General features: G+C 45.4%; 1 protein-coding gene across 1 annotated transcript; it reads left to right on the top strand.

The window, feature by feature from the left end:
- The first annotated feature begins 5,031 nt into the window (after window positions 1–5,031).
- Window positions 5,032–21,705, top strand: cmtm3 (CKLF-like MARVEL transmembrane domain containing 3). The gene is made up of 5 exons (XM_072595823.1): window positions 5,032–5,922; window positions 8,360–8,515; window positions 12,145–12,237; window positions 12,345–12,468; window positions 17,489–21,705. Exons 1-5 carry the CDS (start codon window positions 5,806–5,808, stop codon window positions 17,521–17,523), a joined length of 525 nt encoding a protein of 174 aa, XP_072451924.1. The 5' UTR covers window positions 5,032–5,805; the 3' UTR covers window positions 17,524–21,705.
- The last annotated feature ends 1,008 nt before the right edge of the window (window positions 21,706–22,713 follow it).

The following is a 22,713-nucleotide window of genomic DNA, read 5'->3' as shown; positions in this document are numbered from 1 at the left end:
CTGCCAAAGGGAGTGGTGGAGGCTGGTACAATTACAACATTTAAAAGGTATCTGGATGGGTATATGAATAGGAAGAGTTTAGAGGGATATGGGCCAAATGCTGGCAACTGGGACGTGATTAATTTAGGTTATCTGGTCAGCATGGATGGGTTGGACTGAAGGGTCTGTTTTTGTGCTGTATATCTATGACTCTATGAATTTTTGTTTTGATGAATTTTTTCAATGCCTTCTAAGTTTTTTTTCTCCTGAGATTTGGCTTGCAAAAGAGATTTGGCTTAAATTCTTGGAAACACCAAGACAATCCTGCAGGATTGGTAACTTGGAGTTGTACAGCACAGAAAAGGCCCTTCACTTCATCGAGTCGGTGCTGTACCTGGAAGCCATATCTCTTCCCAGGAGCTGACTCACTCATGCTTCCAGCATCACCTAAAATTATTTCAAATTTCTTTTTCATCCATCCCAGTCTGTGAAAATCAATGCCTTGGATTGTAAGAAAGAGAAACCAGACTATTTCCTAATAGTTATGGGGTGAGATCAAGGGAATGGTTACCTAGATATTCAAAACACTATTAAATGTTTACACACGGTCTGGAACATAATCAAAAACACTAATGGAATTTCAAGGGAGCTAGTATAGAATGGAAGTGATCCTAAAGTTGCACCGAGACATAGTTGGATACCATCCAAACTAACAACACTCAATTCTGGGCACCACACCAGATCAGGAATGTATTGGCTTGGGAGGAGTGTGTGGTGAAGATTGTTGTCGTTGTCCTGATGAAGGAGCGGCGCTCCGAAAGCTAGCGAAACCTGTTAAACTATATCCTGGTGTTGTGTGATTTTTAACGTTGTACACCCCAGTCCAACACCAGTCATCTCCAAATCATGATCTAATCGAGGCTTTTTTAGAAATTCATTCCTAGGATGTGGATAATGCTGGCTGGTTAGTGGTTATTGTCTATCCCTGGTTGCTCTTGAGAGATTGGTGGTGAGCTATCATCTTGAACCTCTGCAGTCCATGTGCTGTAGGTAGACCCACATTGCCATTGGAGAGGGAATTTCAGGATTTTGACCCAACAATTCTGAAGGAACGGTGATATATTTCCAAGTCAGGATGGATTGGGAGTGACTCAGAGAGGAACTTGCAAGAGGTGTTGTTCCCTTGTATTTGCTGCCCTTGTTCTTCTAGATGGAAGTGGTTGTGGATTTAGAAGGAGCTGCCTAAAGATCTTGGTGAATTTCTGCTGTGCATCTTGTAGATGGTGCACACTGCTACGTCTGAGCACCAGTGGTGGAGGGAGTGGATGTTTGTAGATGTGGTGTCAATCAAGTGGGCTGCTTTGTCCTTGATAGTGTCAAGTTACTTGCTATTAGAACTGCACCCATCCAGACAATGAGGAGTATAACTTCACACTCCTGACTTGTACCGTGTAGATGGTGGGGACTTGAGGATTCAGGATGTGAGATTCAGTGATAGTAACGTCATTGAATGTCAAGGGGCAATGGTTAGATTCTCTCTTTTGGAGATACTCATAGTCTGGAATTTGTGTGGTGCAAATGTTACTTGCCGCTTGTCAGTCCAAGCCTGGATATTGTCCTGATCTTGTTGCATTTGAATACGGACTGCTTCAGCATCTGAGGAGTTGTGAATGGTGCTGAACATTGTACAGTCATCAGCGAAAATCCCCACTCCTGACCTTATGATACAGGAAGGTCATTGATGAAAAGCTGAGGATGATTGGACAGTCTAGAGAAAGGGACGCTATCACTGCACCAATGAGAACCCCTGGATGGGTTTCATAACAACTCCAAACAGACTGATTAAAAGCATCTGGGACAAATATTTTTTGAAGCAAAGTCAATGCAGCAAAAGTTGTTTGCAATAGCTTTTCCGGACACAAACAAAACAATGTCCTGGTTCCTTCAGACTTTCAGTATGTCCCAAACATATTTACAGCCCATGATGTAGTTCTTGTAGGATACACAGCAGCCAGTGTACACAGCAACAAACTCCCACAAAGAGGAATGTGATAATCAGTTGCAGAGACATTAGTCAGGAAATAAATCTTGGCCTCAAAACAGAAAGAGGGCGGGAGGATAGGGGATTGGTTAATTACATGGAAAATATTGTGTGGGCGAAACAGCAAGAGATTGCCACTCGGTAATGATGCTCATTTGAAGAGCCAGTGCATGCATGATGGGCTGAATGGCCTCCATCTGCACCATAATGGTCCACTTTTCTCGCCAAGTGAATGTTGAAGGGGAAGGTGTCCAAGCATTGGTGGCAGCAACATCAGGACGATGCAGATACGGCTCCACCACAACCCGACGTCTCCCAGCGAGCGAGGAGCTGGTCACAGGCTTAATCCCCTGGTCCAGACTCACAGGCCGAGCCGAGGCTCCAGGTCCACAGCTAGGCCCTGGGACCCTGACAGCGGAGGGCCTGGTACAGAACCCTGCAATGGTGGCAAGATCGGCCCAGCGTGAGCTCATGGTGGCCATGATGGTAATGGTAAGATGGTGCCAGATGGCAGTGACTCTACGTTCCAGCAACAGCAGAGTGAAGCACGGTTACAGCAGTGTCATCGGTTTAGCTTCAGGGAGTCGAGGCATCGGGGTGGTCGAGCCTGGATCCAGACTGGTGCCTGAGCTAGAAGTGGGAGCTGTTCCAAAGACTACCTCACTTTACTGAGACAAGACAATAAGATAATCTTTACTGTTTTCAATTCCTACAGCGTGGAAACAGGCCATTTGGCCCAACAAGTCCATAGGCAAAAGTGGGCACTGCAGATGCTGGAAATTAGAGCCTGGATTAGAGTGGTGCTGGAAAAGCACAACACGTCAGGCAGCATCCGAGGAGCAGGAAAATCGACGTTTCGGGCAGGAGCCCTTCATCAGGAATGAGGCTGGGAGCCCCCGGGGGTGGAGAGATAAATGGGAGGGGGTGGGGCTGGGAGAAGATAGCTAAGAGAGTACAATAGGTGGATGGAGGTGGGGATGAAGGTGAATAGATCAGAGAGAAGGGTGGAGCAGATAGATGGGAAAGAAGACGGACTGGTAGAACAGGTCATGAGGATGGTGCTGAGCTGGAAGGTTGGAACTGAGGTAAGGTAGGGGGTGGGGAAATGAGGAAACTGGTGAAGTCCACATTAATGCCATGCGGTTGAAGTGTTCCAAGGCAGAAGATGAGGCGTTCTTCCTCCAGGCGTCAGGTAGTGAGGGAGCGGCGATGGAGGAGGCCCAGGACCTGCATGTCCTCGGCAGAGTGGGAGGGGGAGTTGAAATGTTGGGCCACGGGACAGTGGAGTTGATTGGTGCAGGTGTCCCGGAGATGTTCCCTAAAGCGCTCTGTGAGAAGGCGTCCAGTCTCCCCAATGTAGAGGAGACCACATCAGGAGCAACGGATACAATAAATGGCATAGGTGGATGTGCAAGTAAAACATTGATGGATGTGGAAGGCTTCTTTGGGGCCTTGGATGGAGGTGAGGGAGGAGGTGTGGGCGCAGGTTTTGCAATTCCTGCGGTGGCGGGGAAGGTGCCAGGAGGGGAGGATGGGTTTCTGGGGGGCATGGACTTGACCAGGTAGCCATGGAGGGAACGGTCTTTGCGGAAAGCGGATAGGGGTGGGGAGGGAAATATATCCCTGGTAGTGGGGTCCGTTTGGAGTTGGCAGAAATGTAGGCAGGTGATGCAGTACATGCGGAGGTTGGTAGGATGGAAGGTGAGGGCCGGGGAGGGGGGAGGGGGGGGGGTTTGAGGGCGGAGGTGCGGGATGTGGATGAGATGTGTGTTGGAGGGTATCATCAACCACGTGGAAGGGGAAATTGCAGTCCTTCTTTAAAAGGCATGGGTGTTTGAATAGGAAGGATTTAGAAGGATATGGGCTAAATGCTGGTGAATAGAATTAGATTAATTTTGGATATCTGGTCGGCAAGGACGAGTTGAACCGAAAGGGTCTGTTTTCGTGCTGTAAACCTCTCTGACTTTTTTTCTGTGTTTTAAGATGGCACCAGACGGTGGCAACACTAAACAACACTTTTCACTGAATTTGTAATAAACACACATGACAGTAAATAAAACAAGAGAAAAGGAGTGTGCATGTAATATCAGGATTGCTCCCAGTGGTTCAGGATGAGGACTCAATGAGTTCAGTTGGAACCTGCGCTGTGGCAGAGTTACCATTCTGAGAGAAACTGCCCTGAGCTGATGAGAATGAACATTTCCCAGTCTCTGTGTGGATTCAGACTGTTTCAAGGTGTTAATGGGGAGAAACAGTGCAATCAGATGTTCAGATAAATCGCTTGTTCAATCGGTTCAGAAGATTTTGCACCTAACAGACAATGCATGAAGAAGCTGAGGGAGGATGCTGGACATTGCATCTGAACAACTCTCTCTGTTCTCCACAAAGTCCAGTTTGCAATGAGGCTAGACAAGGGGATCACAGCTGAACACCATCTGTTCATAAACCCAGCAGTGTTCAATCTTTATTGCTCCAAGATGATTTACATCAGTCACACCCTCAAAATATTGAGCCCAAATCCCTTCAATCTACACCAGTTCCCTCAGGCTGGAATGTAATCAAGTGGTTTATACTGTAAATAGAATAACAGATCCCAGGGACTGCGTTAAGGACTGGAATCTAATCAAGGTGTTTGGGTTGTTTATATATAGAATAACAGATCCCAGGGTGTGAGTTACAGACTGGAATTTAATCGAGGGGTTTAGGCTGGTTTATATACAGAATAACATACACCAGGGAGTGAGTTACAGACTGGAATTTAATCTAAACGTTTGGAGCAGGGTGTCTTGATAAAGTCTGATTTTGATGGCAGATTATTAACGCCTTCTGGATTAGTGGTGCTGGAAGAGCACTGTGCTCTTCCAGCACCACTAATCCAGAATCTGATTTCCAGCATCTGCAGTCATTGTTTTTACCTCCTAGATTATTAACGCCCTCGAGTGTAACACAGGAACTAAAAGTGTTCACAGGCTCTCGGCGATACAATGCTCAGCTCGCTGCCTGCAGCCCTGTGTCTGCTGGGAGCTTGTCCGAGAGGCGGCTGCAATGAGTCAGAAACTGAAATGAGCCCACATCTCACCCCTACCCCACCCATCCCTCTCTAAAAGCGTCGCCTAACTTGGCGAGAAACGTGATGGAGAATAACTTAGCCGAGGCTTTGCAAAGCATGTTAGGAAACATTGTTTTGCAGCCGATTCTTGTGTAGTTCCATTTGGAAATTAAACTTTTCTCAGATCCTCTGCGGCAATTTTTATGCAAAAGTGACTTAGCATTAAGATTTTTTGCAAAACATTGAATGACGATTTTTGCATCTTTTTTAAAAGTAACTTTTTTTTGGCAAAGCATTTCCAAAGATATCGAAGTGTTTTATTTTTGCAAAGTTGTTCGTGACCTTTTTGCAGTTTTATTTTGCAAAGGTTATTAAAGACTTTGTTGGCCAGAACTTAACGAAATGTTTGCATTTTTCGTGCAAAGTTGGAAGGCAATTTGCTGAACCTCTTGAGAAAAGTCGTGATGAAACTGATCTCATTCTGTTCGCCTTTATGAAAATAATATTTCCTGTCGGTCCGGCTGGGTTTTTTTTCTCTCTATCCCCTCCGATCAACCCATTGTCTCAGATTGGAGGATCCCAAGTTTCCGCAAACCTACATTTCCGTTTCCCGCTGAAGCTCCCTGTTAAAGAAAAAGTCCTTACATTTCCCTGAAAGACAAAGCCTCCCCAAAACCTCATTTCATTTGCACGACTCCCATCTCCTCCTCTGCCCCTCCCCTGACCTGGTGCTGCAATGGGAGAGTCGGAGCTCCCGGAGTCAGATCCCGCAGCCACTACCGGGTTGAGTGCACTTATCCCGGACAAAGATTTCTTAAAGTCTCGGAAAGGTCTGCTGCTGGCAGCTGAAGTGGTAAGTGTGTATGTGTATGTGTGTAACCGCTAAAGTGTGCATTGTCCTTTCAGCGAGCATCTTCACCCCCATTTCTCTGTGTACGAGCTGTAAGCCAGAGGCTGCTAACTGAAATTTCACAAACCGTGTCAAATCAAAACAAACAGGCATTGTTTATCTGATTGTTTACTTTGGCAAGGAGAGAGTCCAGTTGATGGCAATCTTGGAAGTCACGGTGAAACAGGCACTTGTTGGCTGGGTGTCACTGTTGTAGTAACCAGGACATGGTCTTTAACCTTCAGGACCCAATAAAATGCTTGATCACCAGTGCCTGTGTTTCAGCCGGCAATATGGATGGGGTCTGTTCACCTAAGGCCAAACCATGGGCAGAAACTCTCTCAGAGACCAGGAGCATTGGAACACTATCACGTGTGTTCCTCTTCCCCCACTGCCCCAGTTCAGATCAGCCAGAGGGAGGGCAGAGGGATGTGGGTAGTCATCTGGACTCGAAACATCAGCTTGTTCTCTCTCCATGGGTGCTGCCTGACCCCCTGTGATCCCTTTTGATCCCTCTCCATGGATGTTCCCTGACCCGCTGTGATCTCCAGCATTTTTTTTTGTTTTCACACAGATCACTCTGTTGGATCATTCCATCCTTGAATCAGACGCGGAACATTTCCAAAAAGGGAAGCATTTCGCTAAAGGTTTAGGTCTTACACTCGTCAGGATAAATGCAAGAGTGCCAAATCACAAACTGATAGTGGCAATTTATGCCAGAGAGCAAAGTGCCAGGGGAATAAAGTTTCAATAACTGGTCACGTGGAAATGGTCAAAGTACTGAGCAGCCCACACTTTCAAAACCTAAAACAGAAAGTCTGTTAGATGGGATTTGAAGATTAGGCAGCCTTTGCTGGATAATTCTGTATGTGCTAACAGCTACAGGAGTAAAATTAATTTCATAGAACCAGTTCAGCTCATCACATTTGCTATATTCATACACAGAGACCCATTCTCTGCAAACAAAATGAAGATGTTCAAGTCTTGCTGTTTTTTTTTGAGTAACCCAGAAACCTGAGGAGTGCCGTCTCTGCTCTCCATAGCAACACCTAAGCAAATCAGAATCAACTTACCAATAACCACCCTTTTCCCCAGTTGCAATCATTCGAAATTTGGCAGTCTTGTGTTTGGTCTGACAAGTGGTCCTCAAATCCAGGAGGACCATGAACAGAGTAGCGAGGGAAAAATTGTTCCTGCCTGAAATAGGAAATAAAAACAGAAGTGGCTGGAGAAACTCAGCAGGTCAGGTCGCATCTGTGAAGAGAGAAACAGAGTTAACATTTCAACTTCAGTATGACTCTTCAGAACTGAGTTGAGGAGATTTATTTCATGCATAAAGTTATTAATGATCTGTGCTACCTGGAAGTGTGGTGGAGGCAGTTTCATTATGGTCTTTTAAAGGGAATTGGAGAACTACTTGAAAGGGAAACAAAGAAAGCCAATCCTGTGGGTAAATCACCATAAGTTACCTCTAATTCGACTATTTATTAAGAAATTTCACAATCAAGTACTAAAACTGATTTAAACTTAATTGCACGTAGCAATCAAACTAAGTCCCTCAAGTAAACAAGTTAAGCCTCACAACCCAACTCAGCTATTACCTGATTAATGGTGGAATTTAGCTATGATTTGAACCAATAGTGTCTGTCTCTTCGATCTTTGTGCAGTGTTGTTCTACAAAGTTCTGCTACTGAATTGTTTGGGTTTTGGTATGATTCAATCGATTCTTTCATCCCCAGCATTGATTACTCTTCTGGAGATCTCCAGTTTATAGCTTGCCTTCTTATCAGAAGCAGCTCCCCTGTTCCTTGTTATATTCAGAATTAGTTGTCTATTTAAAAACAAGTTTTTTCTGCAGTTAACCTCTTTACTTCAAAACATTGCTTCTGCAGGCAAAGTTAATTACTTACTTGTCACAAGGCAGCAGCTTAGCAAGCAGTCATTACCTCCTCTCTCCCAGGAAACAGCGTGTTTATGTTGTTTCTTCCCAGGGATAGTTCATTCGCATGTTGCTTTCAAGCCCTTTATAACAGTGTCTCATTGTCTCTTTCATTTCAAGAAACAGGTAATTTCAGAGTGATTGGATTTTTTCAATCCATGAGCAGTTATTAAAGTTGTGAAGTTTACATTATCACAACAGGAGAGAGGGAGTGGAACTAATTGCATGGATCTTTCCAAAGGGCAAGCATTGATGTGGTGGACCAAATGGTCTCTACCTGTGCTCTCTAAGACCCTCTAAATGAGCAGGTCCAGTGTGAAGATGGAGGGGAATTGGTTGAGATTGTAATTGACAACTGGAAGAACGATGTTGATTGGTCATTTGCAGGGTCACAGGTCAGTGCCTTGCTTTCTGTGCAGCCTCAGCTAGTTCACTTTCCTCTTGTTCTCCCCCCACCCCCAGGTGCTGTCTTTCATCATTTTAATATGTTACCTGGCATCCCCTATGGCTGCATTCATGGCTGCTCCTCTCATCGAGTTCCTGCTATCCATTTGTGCCTATTACGTGTATGTGACACAGTACATTGACAATTTCCCAGGTTTTCACGGCCCTTTGATTGTAAGTAGCACCTTTCAGTATTCCTGGGTGTAAAACGTACAGCAGTGTTCGGGGGGTGCTGATGGCCAGGTAATGTTTGAGGGACCCACCTTTGAATTGCGCCACTGCTGATGATAGAACTTGAATTCAATTAAAATCTGGAATCTAATGTTGACCGCAAACCCATTGCCAGTTGTCAGGAAAAGTTTATCTGGTTCGAGGATGTTGTGAAACTTGAAAGGGTCCAGAAAAGATTTACAAGGATGTTACCAGGGTTGGAGGATTTGAGCCACAGGGAGAGGCTGAACAGGCTGGGGCTGTTTTCCCTGGAGCGTCGGAGGCTGAGGGGTGACCTTATAGAGGTTTATAAAATCATGAGGGTCATGGATAGGGTAAATAGACAAGGTCTTTTCCCTGGGCTGGGGGAGTCCTGAACTAGAGGGGGCATAGGTTTAGGGTGAGAGCTAAAAGATATAAAAGAGACCTAAGGGGCAACCTTTTCACACAGGGTGGTGCGTGTATGGAATGAGCTGCCAGAGGAAGTGGTGGAGGCTGGTACAATTGCAACATTTAAAAGGCATTTGGATGGGTATATGAATAAGAAGGGTTTGGAGGGATATGGGCTGGGTACTAGCAGGTGGGACTAGATTAGGTTGGGTATCTGGTCGGCATGGACGGGTGAGACCGAAGGGTCTGTTTCCATGCTGTATATCTCTATGACTGTATGGTACACTGAGAACCTTTATGGTGGGAAATCTGCCAGTCTTACCTAGTCTAGCCTACACATGACTCCAGACCCACAGTGATGTGTTTGACTCTTAAATGGGATGAGTAATAAATGCTGGCCTAGCCAGTGATGCCCAGTCTTGCGAATGAATAGAACCACGACAGCGTGTGTGGGGGGGGAGGTGCTGGTGGCACAGATAACATCTGAACCCTGTACTCAGGGGCAAATCCTATATGACCCCTCACCTCAGTCAGTAACCACTCTCACCTCTGTGGCATACATCTCTCAATGAAAAACACCTACTCCCACAGACCTGAGCACAGAACTGGGATATGAGGAGGCCATTCAGCCCCTCAGGTATATTCTGACAATCATTGAGATCACGACTGATGTGCCTCTGAACTCCATTTACCTACTTTGGTTCCCAAAACCATCAATCTCTCACCAAAATCTGACAGTCTCAATTTTGGACATTTTCCAATGAGCCCCAGCTTCAGTGGTTTCAGATTTCCACTCCCTTCGTGTGATGGGGTACTGCCTGACATTACCCATGATCAAGCTGTGTCCCTTTACTTCTGGGCTCTACCACAGATATCCACCCTCACATCTATCACCATTAATCATCTGGAATATTTAAAGTATTTGCTCCCCCTCCACCATCATTGCTGCTGATACTGTGTGTTTGCCTAATACAACAGAGATGGGCTTCACCCATCAGACCCCACTCCAGAGACTCAGTCGATAGCCTAGACCAACACTCCCTATGCAGTGCTGAGGGAATAATGTCAGAGGGTCAGTGCTGAGGGAGTAACGTTGGAGAGTCAGTGCTGAGAGAGTGCCACACTGTAGGAGGGTCAGTGCTGACGGAGTACCATCAGAGGGTCAGTGCTGACGGAGTAATGTCAGAGGGTCAGTGCTGAGGCAGTAATGTCAGAAGGTCAGTGCTGACGGAGTAATGTCGGAGGGTCAGTGCTGAGGGAGAAATGTCGGAGGGTCAGTGCTGACGGAGCAATGTCAGAGGGTCAGTGCTGAGGGAGTAATGTCAGAGGGTCAGTGCTGAGGGAGTACCATCAGAGGGTCAGTGCTGAGGGAGAAATGTCGGAGGGTCAGTGCTGACGGAGCAATGTCAGAGGGTCAGTGCTGAGGGAGTAATGTCAGAGGGTCAGTGCTGAGGGAGTACCATCAGAGGGTCAGTGCTGACGGAGTAATGTCAGAGGGTCAGTGCTGAGGGAGTAATGTCGGAGGGTCAGTGCTGAGGGAGTAATGTCAGAGGGTCAGTGCTGAGGGAGAAATGTCGGAGGTTCAGTGCTGACAGAGCAATGTCAGAAGGTCAGTGCTGATGGAGTAATGTCAGTGGTCAGTGCTGAGGGTGTAATGTCAGACGGTCAGTGGTGACGGAGTAATGTCAGAGGGTCAGTGCTGAGGGAGTAATGTCAGAGGGTCAGTGCTGACGGAGTAATGTTGGAGGGTCAGTGCTGAGGGAGAAATGTCGGAGGGTCAGTGCTGACGGAGCAATGTCAGAGGGTCAGTGCTGAGGGAGTAATGTCAGAGGGTCAGTGCTGAGGGAGTACCATCAGAGGGTCAGTGCTGACGGAGTAATGTCAGAGGGTCAGTGCTGAGGGAGTACCATCAGAGGGTCAGTGCTGAGGGAGTAATGTCGGAGGATCAGTGCTGACGGAGTAATGTCGGAGGGTCAGTGCTGACGGAGTAATGTCGGAGGGTCAGTGCTGAGGGAGTAATGTCAGAGGGTCAGTGCTGAGGGAGTAATGTCAGAGGGTCAGTGCTGAGGGAGTACCATCAGAGGGTCAGTGCTGACGGAGTAATGTCAGAGGGTCAGTGCTGAGGGAGTACCATCAGAGGGTCAGTGCTGAGGGAGAAATGTCAGAGGGTCAGTGCTGACGGAGCAATGTCAGAGGGTCAGTGCTGACGGAGTAATGTCAGTGGTCAGTGCTGAGGGTGTAATGTCAGACGGTCAGTGGTGACGGAGTAATGTCAGAGGGTCAGTGCGAAGGGAGTAATGTCAGAGGATCGGTGCTGAGGGAGTAATGTCAGAGGGTCAGTGCTGAGGGAGTGCCACACTGTAGGACGGTCAGCGCTGAGGGAGTAATGTAGGAGGGTCAGTGCAAAGGGAGTAATGTCAGAGGATCGGTGCTGAGGGAGTAATGTCAGAGGGTGAGTGCTAAGGGAGTAATGTTAGAGGGTCAGTGCTGAGGGAGTGCCGCACTGTCGGAGGGTCAGTACTGAGGGAATAGGCACTGGCGGAGGGTCAGTGCTGAGGGAGTGCCACACAGTCCAAGGGTCAGTGCTGAGAGAGTGCCACACAGTCCAAGGGTCAGTGCTGAGAGAGTGCCGCACTGTTGGATGGTCAGTGCTGAGGGAGTGCTGTACTGTTGGAGGGTCAGTGTTGAGGAAGTGCCACACTCTCAGATGTTCATTAAGATGGAGTGTCACACTGTCAGGAGTACTGTCTTTCCGAGGTGCTGTGTGATGCCTCAACTAAACCTAAAATATCTCCTGGCACCATTTGGAAGAGTCAGCGGAGTTCACCGTGGTACCCGTCGCATCCCCTTTATCAGCACCAATAAACACAACCAACCCCCTGCTCATTCTAACTTTGTTGTTGTGGGAGCTTTCTGTGCTCAGGTTGGCTGTGGAGTTTCCTACTTTAGAGCAGTGGCTACCCTTCATTAACTGCAGTTGGGAGCTGCTGAAAGATGTAATGAAGACACAATTTCTTTCTTTGTTGAACAGACCCTGACTTCTGTCAAAATCCTTTCAATTAATTGCATTGTCTGTAATTTGCAGTTTACTTTCTGGCACAAACCATTGAAGCAAGCTTGTTTGACAAGTCTTGCACACTTTGTTTAGAATGAGCAATTTCCTTTCACACATTTCAAATATTATATGTCAAAAAATCTTCCAGGATTTCCTGCGCTGTGTAACTGCTGCAGTTATTTTCTTTGCGATCTCGATTTATGCCATTACAAAGAGTTCAGCATCTGCAAAAACTGCTGGGGTGAGTAATTTTGCATCGTTCGTTAAAGATCAGATTCTATTTTTGTCTGTTCTTATCTCAAATCGGTTGTTTTACTGTTCTCCTCCTGCACTTTTTTTCTCAAAAAGGTTTTTGGTTTCGTGGCAACAGTTGTGTTTGCATTTGATTTCTACTACATCTGCAACCATTTGATCAGTCTCATTAACCCTCAGGATCTCCCAACACACACTGCAACAATCAAAAAATCCACAGGTAAGGACAGAAACCAAACAGCACCTCCCTCCTCTCAGCACAACTCAACAACATCTTGTTTATACAGTACCTTTAACATCATAAAATATTGCAAAGCTTTCCACGAGAATGTTTCTCAAACAAAATGTGACGTGGAGCCACAGGAGAAGATGTTGGTGCCGAAAAGTTTTGTGAAACAGGCAAGTGTAAGGCGCATTTTAAAGGGGGGGGGGATGAAGAGGAAGAAGCGTTTAGAGGAAGGGACCACAGAGCTCAGTTTCTACTTGTAGTTTGGTCATGTTGCCATCAGAGACTAAGATCGCTATTCCAGTTTATGCAGTAGTCCCCCCAGCCCATACCCACAGGGGACACATTCCTAAATCTACCGCAGATGCCCAGAACCGCGGATAGGTGCAAACGCATTCATTTCAATGGGAAATTTACTTTCCCAGCAGTCCCCTGGTCCCTGGCTCTGGAAGGTTCCCTATAATATGTTCGGGCTGCAGTAAACCACGGGTAACTGAAACCACGGAAAAAGATTCCACAGCTACAGGAGTCACCCCTGTACAGTCAGAAGACACTAGGTTATGGTCCAACAGGTTTATTTGAATCCACAAGCTTTTGGAGCACTGTTCCTTCATCAGGTGATTGTGGAGGGAAGCACACAGGCAAGTGATGAAGGAGCAGTGCTCTGAAAGCTTGTGATTTCAAATGAACCTGTTGGGCTCTAATCTAGTGTCATGTGACTTCTGACTTTGTCCACCTCAGTCCAACACCGGCACCTCCACCTTCAGGCAGTGATAGTTACACCTACTGTACTGGTTATACTCATGATGAGAAAACTAAAAGGAGATTTTCTCAAAGTTTTCAAAGTCACTTAAGGGCAGGACGGAGTAGATTTGGAAAAGTTTGTAAAAGGGCTGAGAACAAAAGGGCGCAATTTTAAAATAATCAGCAAAAGAAGCAATTACAAGCTGAGAAAAAACATTTGATCAAACAAGTGTTTGGCTTGGGTCTGGAATGAACTACCTGGAAGATAATTGGAGGCACGTTCAGTCAGGCCATTAGATCCTGACTTGACTAGAAGCAATATGCAGGGTTAAGGGGAAAAGGCAGGAAAGTGGCAGGTGTTATAATGTTCATTCAGAGAGCTGGCACAGACATAACATGTCAAATGGCCTCCTCCTGCATCATCGCAATTCTGTGAAAGTCTCAATGGAAATAATCTAAAGATAGATCTTGAAGAGGCCAAAGTGCAGAGACAGTGACTATTTCCTCTTGTTTAAGAATGAGGGAACTGTTTGAGTGATTGAACATCCTGGCAAAGCCTCCAGAGTCTGACCTGGAGCAGGACAGATATCTTGGAGCACTGGTGGGAGAGGGACTGGATGAGATTGCAGAGATACAAGGAATTAAGGGCTACGGGGAGAATGCGGGTAAGTGGAGTTGAAATGCCCATCAGCCATGATTGAATGGCGGAGTGGACTCGATGGGCCGAATGGCCTTATTTCCACTCCTATGTCTTATGGTCTTATGGATAGTGAGGGGTAACACCATTTGAGGGATTTTAAAATTGAGCAGGAGCCAGTGTGGGTCAATGAGCACAGGAGGCAGGAATGAGCAGGAAGTGTTATAAATTGGATACAGTTCTGGAATCCATTTGTGAGTCAAATTGTTTGCAAGTCAGAACACAGTGCAGGACAGGATAAAATAGCCATATGTAAGGGCAGGAAATGTTCATATGGCAACTGGTTAACTAACATTGCACAGACCAGGGACCTTGGCCTGTGATCTTCTTGGTTTCTATAATGATCTGTCCGATGCACAAAACCTGAAGAATTTCCCTGCTCCAAAAACAGTGATCACAGACACTTTAACAGTGTGTATTTAATACAGTCTTAGGTATGCTAGTTTAATGGTTATGGCTGGACTAGTAATCCATTAACCATGAGATAGAGGAGCTACTAACTAATTGCTCCGCACCCCGGGAGTCTGTTCCACTGTTCAGTACGATTATACAGATCGAGCTTGATACCGTCTCCATTTTCCTGCCTGTTCCCCTTAATCCTTGATTTTAGTTAATGGTGCATCAGCCACTGCTTCCTGGGTAGAGATTCCTGATGAAGAGCTTATGCTCGAAACGTCGACTCTCCTGCTCCTGGGAAGCTGCCTGACCGGCTTTGCTTTTCCAGCATCACACGCTTCGACTCTGATCTGCAGGACTCACTTTCTCCTGGAGAATTCCAAAGATTGACAATCTGCCCAGTGAGGAAATTCCTCCTCATCTCAAACTGAAGCAGATTCTAAAACAATGGCCCCAAGGTGGGGGTGGGGGGGTGGGAACGACCTTGTCTAACCCTCTCAGAATCTTTCATTATAATGAGATCATCTCACATTCCTCAAAACACCAGAGTCTAACCTGCTCAGCCTTTCCTCATAAGGCAAACCTCTTCATCCCAATGAACCTCTGCTTTCACCCCAAATGTATCCCTCCTTAAGTAAGGAGCCCCATTCCATACACGGTCCTCCACTTGTCTCAGCAAGTCCCACACCTCCTCCCTCACCTCTATCCAAGGCCCTAAAGGCGCCTTCCACATCCATCAAAGTTTCACCTGCACATCCACCAATATTGTATCCGTTGCTCCCGATGTGGTCTCCTCTACATTGGGGAGACTGGGCGCCTCCTAGCAGAGCGCTTTAGGGAACATCTCCGAGACACCCACACCAATCAACCAAACCGCCCCGTGGCCCAACATTTCAACTCCCCCACCCACTCTGCCAAGGACATGGAGGTCCTGGGCCTCCTTCACCGCCGCTCCCTCACCACCAGACGCCTGGAGGAAGAACGCCTCATCTTCCGCCTCGGAACACTTCAACCCCAGGGCATCAATGTGGACTTCAACAGCTTCCTCATTTCCCCTTCCCCCACCTCATCCTAGTTTCAAACTTCCAGCTCAGTTACTGTCTCCTTGACTTGTCCGACCTGCCTATCTTCTTTTCCACCTATCCACTCCACCCTCTCCTCCTTGACCTATCACCTTCATCTCCTCCCCCACTCACCCATTGTACTCTATGCTACTCTCTCCCCACGCCCACCCTCCTCTAACTTATCTCTCCACGCTTCAGGCTCACTGTCTTTATTCCTGATGAAGGGCTTTTGCCCGAAACGTTGATTTCGCTGCTCGTTGGATGCTGCCTGAACTGCTGTGCTCTTCCAGCACCACTAATCCAGTATATAACAAGTCTTCCCTACTTTGAAACTGCACTCCCTTTGCACTGAAGACCAATGTTCCATTTGCTCTTGTAATCACTTGCCATAGCTGTTTGTCCATGTTTTGTGAAGTCATTTACAATGACACCCAGATCCGTCTACACCACACTATTCTGAAGTCTCCCTCCATTTAAATAATATTCTGCTGTTCTATTCTTACTGCTAAAGTGGATAAGCTCTTGCTTTCACTTTAAACACTCCATTTGCCAACATTCTGCCCACTGACAATCTACATTGTTTTCCCATGAGGATCAATGATCAGGATAAAGATTTCAAATCTCATCCTAAATTTCATTTCAATTCATTCAGTAAATCTGGTTTAAAAATCTGGAATTTAGCAACATGGAGCATGAAACCACTGGACTGATGGTGGGTTTGGAAGATTTGGAAGGTTGAAGGACTCTGGGTGATTGCATCAGTGTAGATGGTCCAGACTTGTAACGCAGTACAAATGGACACGGTTCCAATCAGGCAGGCTGCTTTGTCCTGGGTAGAGATGTGGGAAGTACACAACAGCACAGTGGGTGGTCTTCAGGGAGTGAGTTATTCACAACAAAATTCCAACCTCTGACCTGCCTGTCTTGTCGGCAGATTTTTTTTAAAAATTGTATTCATTGGATGTTGCCATCACTGGCCAGGTCAGTATTTATTGCCCATCCCTAATTGCCCAGAGGGAATCCATTCATGTGGGTCTGGAGACACACTTAGACAAGAGCAGGAGAAGTTGGTAGATTCCTTCTCCAAAAGTGAATAGATCTTTAAAACAAGATAATTATTAATCCATAACACCAGGTGTAAATAAACCTGGTGTGGAGTGATTTTTACTTTGTCCATCCCAGTCCAACACCAGCACCTTCACATCATCATTATTCCAGATTATGGTGAATTCAAATTTCCATTGTGGGACTTGAATCCACATCATCAGAACATTATGGCCTGGACTGTTGGTCCGGTGACAATACCAGGATATCACCATCTCCTTAGCAGCTGGTTAAGTTAACTTTCTGGTCACCCGTCCAACCTACAGTGATGATGATGGGAGATTCATCAGTGGTACAGTTGGTTCTGCTATAATGTGTGTTTCTTCAACGTGACTTAACACAATTGAAGGATTTAGACCATTATTTGTAGAACACGAACTTTCCTTATCTGTATTGGCTTTAACGCAATTCCAGCCCCATTATTTAGCCCCATTGGCTACTGCACGATTTTCTTAAAAGGCAGGATCGCCCAAGAACGAAACTATCGAGTTATATCAGAACCAACTGTAATGCTGTTGATTGTCACCAGGAGATGGTTAGATTCTCTTGTTGGAGATAGTCATTGCCCGACACTTATGTGGCATGAACGTTAATTGTCACTCACCAGCCAAAGCCTGAATATTGACCGTGTTATATTTCATTCAGTCATAGCCTGTTTCATTAAGTTAAAATACTGCTCCTGAGGTAATTGCACACGGTTAGTTGCAGTTCTGAGTGAATGCTGCACTAACTCCAAGGAGTGCAAGAGGTGCCAGGGCACTATTTTGAGAAAGAGATGGGGAGTTCTGAAAGAACAGAGATAAGGACCCTCCTTTGAACAGCTCAACAAGGTGCTGAAACCTCTGACAGTGCAGTGCTCCCTTAGTCACCTGAAGATTTGTGTCAATTTCCAGAGCAGGACTTGAACCTAGGATTTTGTAACTTTTGATACTGTCTGAACTAAACTGTTACGATGTAGTATTCTCCTTAACTGTTGTATCCATTGTTTTTCTCTCCCTCTCTCTGAAAGGTGAAGAAGAAATTTCAGACTCTGATTCAGATTGAAAAAGAATGTGAAGGATTTTACTTTGTGTTTTTCTGCTGGTCACCAAACCCCTTGTGAATCATCTTTTTTACAATTAAATTTAAAGCACTTTTGCACAGAACTGTATTCATGTTAGCAATGTAATCCAAATAATTCTACGTAAAATAAGAGGTGGCGAGCAAGAAAGGTGAACTTGATACCAAAGATTGAACCCAAAGGTAAAACACTGCAGATGGTGGAAATCTGAAATAAAAACAGAAAATGCTGGAGAAATTCAGCAGGTCTGGCAGCATCTATGGAGAGAGAAACAGAGTTGATGTCTCATGTTGACAAGATAGATACAATGAGGTTGTTTCCCCTTGTTGGAGAGTTGAGGTCCACAGGGCATAAACTCGGAATAAAGGGACACCATTTTAGACGGAAAGGGAAGGAATTTCTTTTCTCTGAGAGGAGCGAGTCTGTGGAATTCTTTACCACAGATAGTTAGCTTAAAAGCTGTTGAGGCAAGGTCATTAAGTATATTCAAGGCTGATACAGACAGATTTTTAATCAGGAAGGGAATCAAGGGTGATAGGGAAAAGGCAGGAAAGTGGAGTTGTGGATGATCAGACCTCATTGAGTGGCAGACCAGACTGAATGGGCTGAATGGCTTACTTCTGTCCCTATGTACCATGGTGTTATCTTTTGTCAAAACTGATTTGCACAAGAGCTCTCACAGGCTTTATACAATTATTTAAGCAAGGTGAAGGGAAGAACGAAAGGAAAAGAGGATGGAATGCAGGAGAACCTAGTCAACAAAAGGAGATGGAAGGGAAGCAACAAAATAGAAAAGGTGTAAATGGGAAAATGATGAAACGTGAACAATCGCCATCTGAAAATATTATAACCTTGAATGATAACTCTACATTGAGTTTGAATGTTGTCATGTGGGTCTTTGAGTGATTAGGTGCTAATCTTCAATGGAACAGTGCAGGATAACTGAGGGAGAATGGACAGAGTGGGCAGATGGGGAAGAGAATTAAAATGACAATGCATCAGACTTGCTGCCATGTTCTTCCACCCCCTTTCTCCCTACTGTGTATTTATTTAAAACCCATTACATCTCTACCTTTCAAATAAAAGCAAAATATTGCGGATGCTGGAAACCGATCCCAAAGACTTGTTGGAGCAGGTCCTAGTTACAGATGTGGAACAGGAACAGAAAGTGTTAGAGAAACTCAGCAGGTCTTGGAGCATTTGTCAGAGAGAAACAGAGATAATGTTTTCAGTCCGATATGACTGTTACTCAGAGTACTGTGAAAAGGTCATATTGAACTCAAACCATTAACTTCCTCTCTGAGAGATGTTCCCAGACCTGCTGTGTTTCTCCAGGACTGCCTGTTTCTGTTCCACATCTCCAATTTTGACCTGTTCAAACAATAGGCCATGGGGACTGTTAGCTGAGTTGGCTGGATAGTTAGTTTTCAAAGTTTGGGAGAAGATTTGTAGCTTGGGTGCTCATTGTTGTGGTTCTGTTCGCCGAGCTGGGAATTTGTCTTGCAAATGTTTCGTCCCCTGTCTAGGTGACATCCTCAGTGCTTGGGAGCCTCCTGTGAAGCGCTTCTGTGCTGTTTCCTCCAGCATTTATGGTTAGTTTATCAGGTGGACTGATATCAACAATGTAAATTCAATTCCCACACTGGCTGAGATTACTGTGAAGGACTGTTCTTCACAACTTCTCCCCTCGCCTGAGGCGTGGTGACCCTCAGGTTAAACCACCACCAGTTTTATCTTCTCTCCAGAGAGTGTGACTACAGTAACATTACCTTTACTGTTGACCCTGAAACATGAACTGTGCCACACCTGCCAAAGATTTCCAGCATTTTCTGTTTTTACTCTACAGTTTTAACCATGAGCTTCACACTAGCTTGTACCATTGAGTTGTACTCTGTGGAACATTGCTACTCAAAGGAAATATAATATCGCAGGCTGCTCCACTTCACTGTCCTGCATTTCAACCTTTTCCATATGCTTTCTTATTTAACTACATGGAACCCTTACCAAACAGGAACCTAGTTTCGCTAATGCACGGTAAGAGATAATCTTTTGATGGTGTAGTGGTAATGTCAATAAACCTGGCAAGACAACTCCAGTCCCACTGACAGGTGGACCAAGGCTCAAATCCTATTGAGACAGCCAAGAAATTAAATCTGATTAATAAATCAGGAATTGAAAACTACCCTTAATAATGGTACAGGACTACTACCATTGATTGTTGTTTGAAACCCATCTGGTTCACCTTTTGGGTTGAAAACCCTTACCTGATCTGGCCTGCATGTGACTCCTGACGCTCAACAATGTGGTTAACTCTGAAATGGGTGAGCAAAGCCATACATTAGGGATAGGTGAGTGACAAAACTATCCTTGATTGTGATGCCTATGTCCCATGAATGAATTTACAACAAAAAACAGCTTTCTCATCATTTATCTGAACGTACAAACCTTTGGACAGATCATGGAAAAGACAAAGTAATATATTAGTGTGAATCTGGAATAACTTGTAAAACATCCCAAGACTCTTCACAAAAATGTAATAACTTTTAACAGAAGGAGCTTTTAGGACCAGCTGTGTTCCACAGGGATCAGAACTAGAAACACTTTTGTCTGTCAATTATATAAAGAATTTGGATGAGAATTTGGGAGGCGTGGTTAGGAAGTTTGCAACCAACACCAAATTGGAGGTGGAGTCAGCAGCGAAGAAGGTTATCTACAATACAAGGAGATGTTGATCAATTGGGTCAATGAGCTGAGGAGGGGCAGATGGAGTTTAATTTGGATAAATGTGAGGTATTACATTTTGGTAAAACAGGAGTAAGTGAGGACTGTAGATGCTGGAGAGTCAGAGTTGAAAAGGGTGGTGCTGGAAAAGCACAGCAGGTCAGGCAGCATCCGAGGAGCAGGAGAGTCAACATTTCAGGTATAATCCCTTCATCAGAAATTGCTGATGAAGGGCCAATGCTTGATTTTGTTAAAACAAACAAGGGAAGAACTTATACAACTAATGATAGAGCCCTGGGTAGTGTTGTCGAACAGAGAGACCTAGGGTTTCAGGTACATAATTCTTTGAAATTTGCATCACGGGGGTGGTTAAGAAGGTGTTTAACATACTTGTCTTCATTGCTCAGACCTCTGACATCATGTTGAGTTATACAGTGAGACCTCTTCTGGAATACTGTTATTGAAAGGATATTATTAAGCTGGAGAGGGTTCAGAAAAGATTTACCAGGATGTTGCTAGGAATGGTTAGAGTTATAAAAATAGGCTGGATAGGCAGGGACTTTTTTCGCTGGAGCATAGGAGGTTGAGGGGTGACCTTAGAGAGGTTTATAAAATCATGAGGGGCATGGATAAAGTGAATAGCAAATGTCTTTTCTCTGGGCTGGGGGAATTCAAAACTAGGGGTCATATTTTTAAGGTGAGAGAAGAAAGATTTAAAAAAGACTTGAGGGGCAGGTTTTTCCACACAGAGGGTGGTTCACGTGTGGAATGAGCTGCCAGAGGAAGTGGTGGCTGCAGGTACGGTTACAACATTTAAAAGACATTTGGATAAGTACATGAATAGGAAAGGTTTGGAGGGACATGGGCCAAACGCAAGCTAATGGGACTAGCTCAGTTTGGGAACATGGTCGGCCCTGTGAAAGTGACTGAACGTTTAGTGAGAGAAGCAGCTTGAAGAGGTACCCCAGAGAAAGAGGGAGGGACAGAGCTGAAAAGCTGTTGAAACCTGAAAGAGAAGAAATCGTCGTAGTTCAAATAGTATCTTGACCCCATTTTTGGAACCAATTAAGCACGAGTTGCATCCAAATGATCAGAGCAGAAAAGTTTAACATCCCTCAGTTCAGAGATATCATCACCGAAGTAACAGGGATTTTGATGCTGGTCTGAATGTAACGAGCTGGAAACAGTAACATCATTCCATATCACAAATGGATTCTTGTTTACTCCTCCTGTGCCACACTTACTGAGTCCCACTGCCTCATGTGGGAACAGACAAAAGATCTGAATTTATATCGCAGTTTTTAAGGATGTTTCCACATGTTTTAACAGCCAATAGAACAAGGTCACTGTTGTAATGTTTGAAATAGCAGCCAATTTGTGCAGAGCAAAGTCCCACAAAGTGTAATATGCTAGATGACTCAATAAATAGTTTCTTTCAAAAGTGATGCTGGTTGAGAGATAAATTTTGATCACGATCAGGGTGAACCCAGCTGCCCTCCTTTGCAATAGTGGCTCTGGGACCTTTTATATCCACCTGAAAGGAACATGATTATAGCATCAGATCCAAAAGAAAACAAAATCTAATTCTTCACCTCGCAATAATGACCCTCTATTGGGCAAAGCATTCCCTTGATACAGACCCTCTGGGTGTGGTGCTCCCTCGGTGCTGATCCTCCGTTGGGCACGGTGCTCCTTCAGTGCTGACCCTCCGATGGGCACGATGCTCCCTCGGTGCTGACCCTCCGAAGGGCATGGTGCTCCCTTGGTACTGACCCTCCGATGGGCACGATGCTGACCCTCCAATTGACACAGTGCTCCATCAGTACTGTCCCTCCAATGGGCACAGTGCTCGCTCGGCGCTGACCCTCCGAAGGGCATGGTGCTCCCTCAGTGCTGATCCTCCGATGGGCACAGTGCTCCCTCAATGCTGACCCTCCAATGGGCACAGTGCTCCCTCAAAGCTGACCCTCCGATGGGCACAGTGCTCCCTCAAAGCTGACCCTCCGAGGGACATGGTGTTCCCTCAGTGCTGACCCTCAAATGGAGTCCATATGACCATAAGTCATAGGAGCTTAAATTAGGCCATTCAGCCCATCAGGTTTGCTCCACCATTCAATCATGGCTGATAAGTTTCTCAACCTCATTCTCCCTGTAACCCTCGATCCCCTTAACAATCAAGAATCTATCTATCTCCATCTTAAATATACTCAATGGCCTGGGCTCCACAGCCTTCTGTGGCAATGAATTCCATAGATTCCCCACTCTCTGGCTGAAGACATTTCTCCTTATCTCCATTCTAAAAGGTCTTCCCTTTACTCTAAGGCTATGCATTTGGGTCCTAGTCTCTCCTCAAAATGGAAACATCTTCCCAACATCTACTCTGTCCAGACCATTCAGTATTCTGTATGTTTCAATTAGATCCCCCCCTCCTCCTTCTAAACTCCATTGAGTAT

The sequence above is a fragment of the Chiloscyllium punctatum genome, chromosome 26 (genome assembly GCF_047496795.1).
Source record: "Chiloscyllium punctatum isolate Juve2018m chromosome 26, sChiPun1.3, whole genome shotgun sequence".
Classification (NCBI taxonomy): domain Eukaryota; kingdom Metazoa; phylum Chordata; class Chondrichthyes; order Orectolobiformes; family Hemiscylliidae; genus Chiloscyllium; species Chiloscyllium punctatum.
This window is presented reverse-complemented; position numbering and strand designations above follow the sequence as displayed.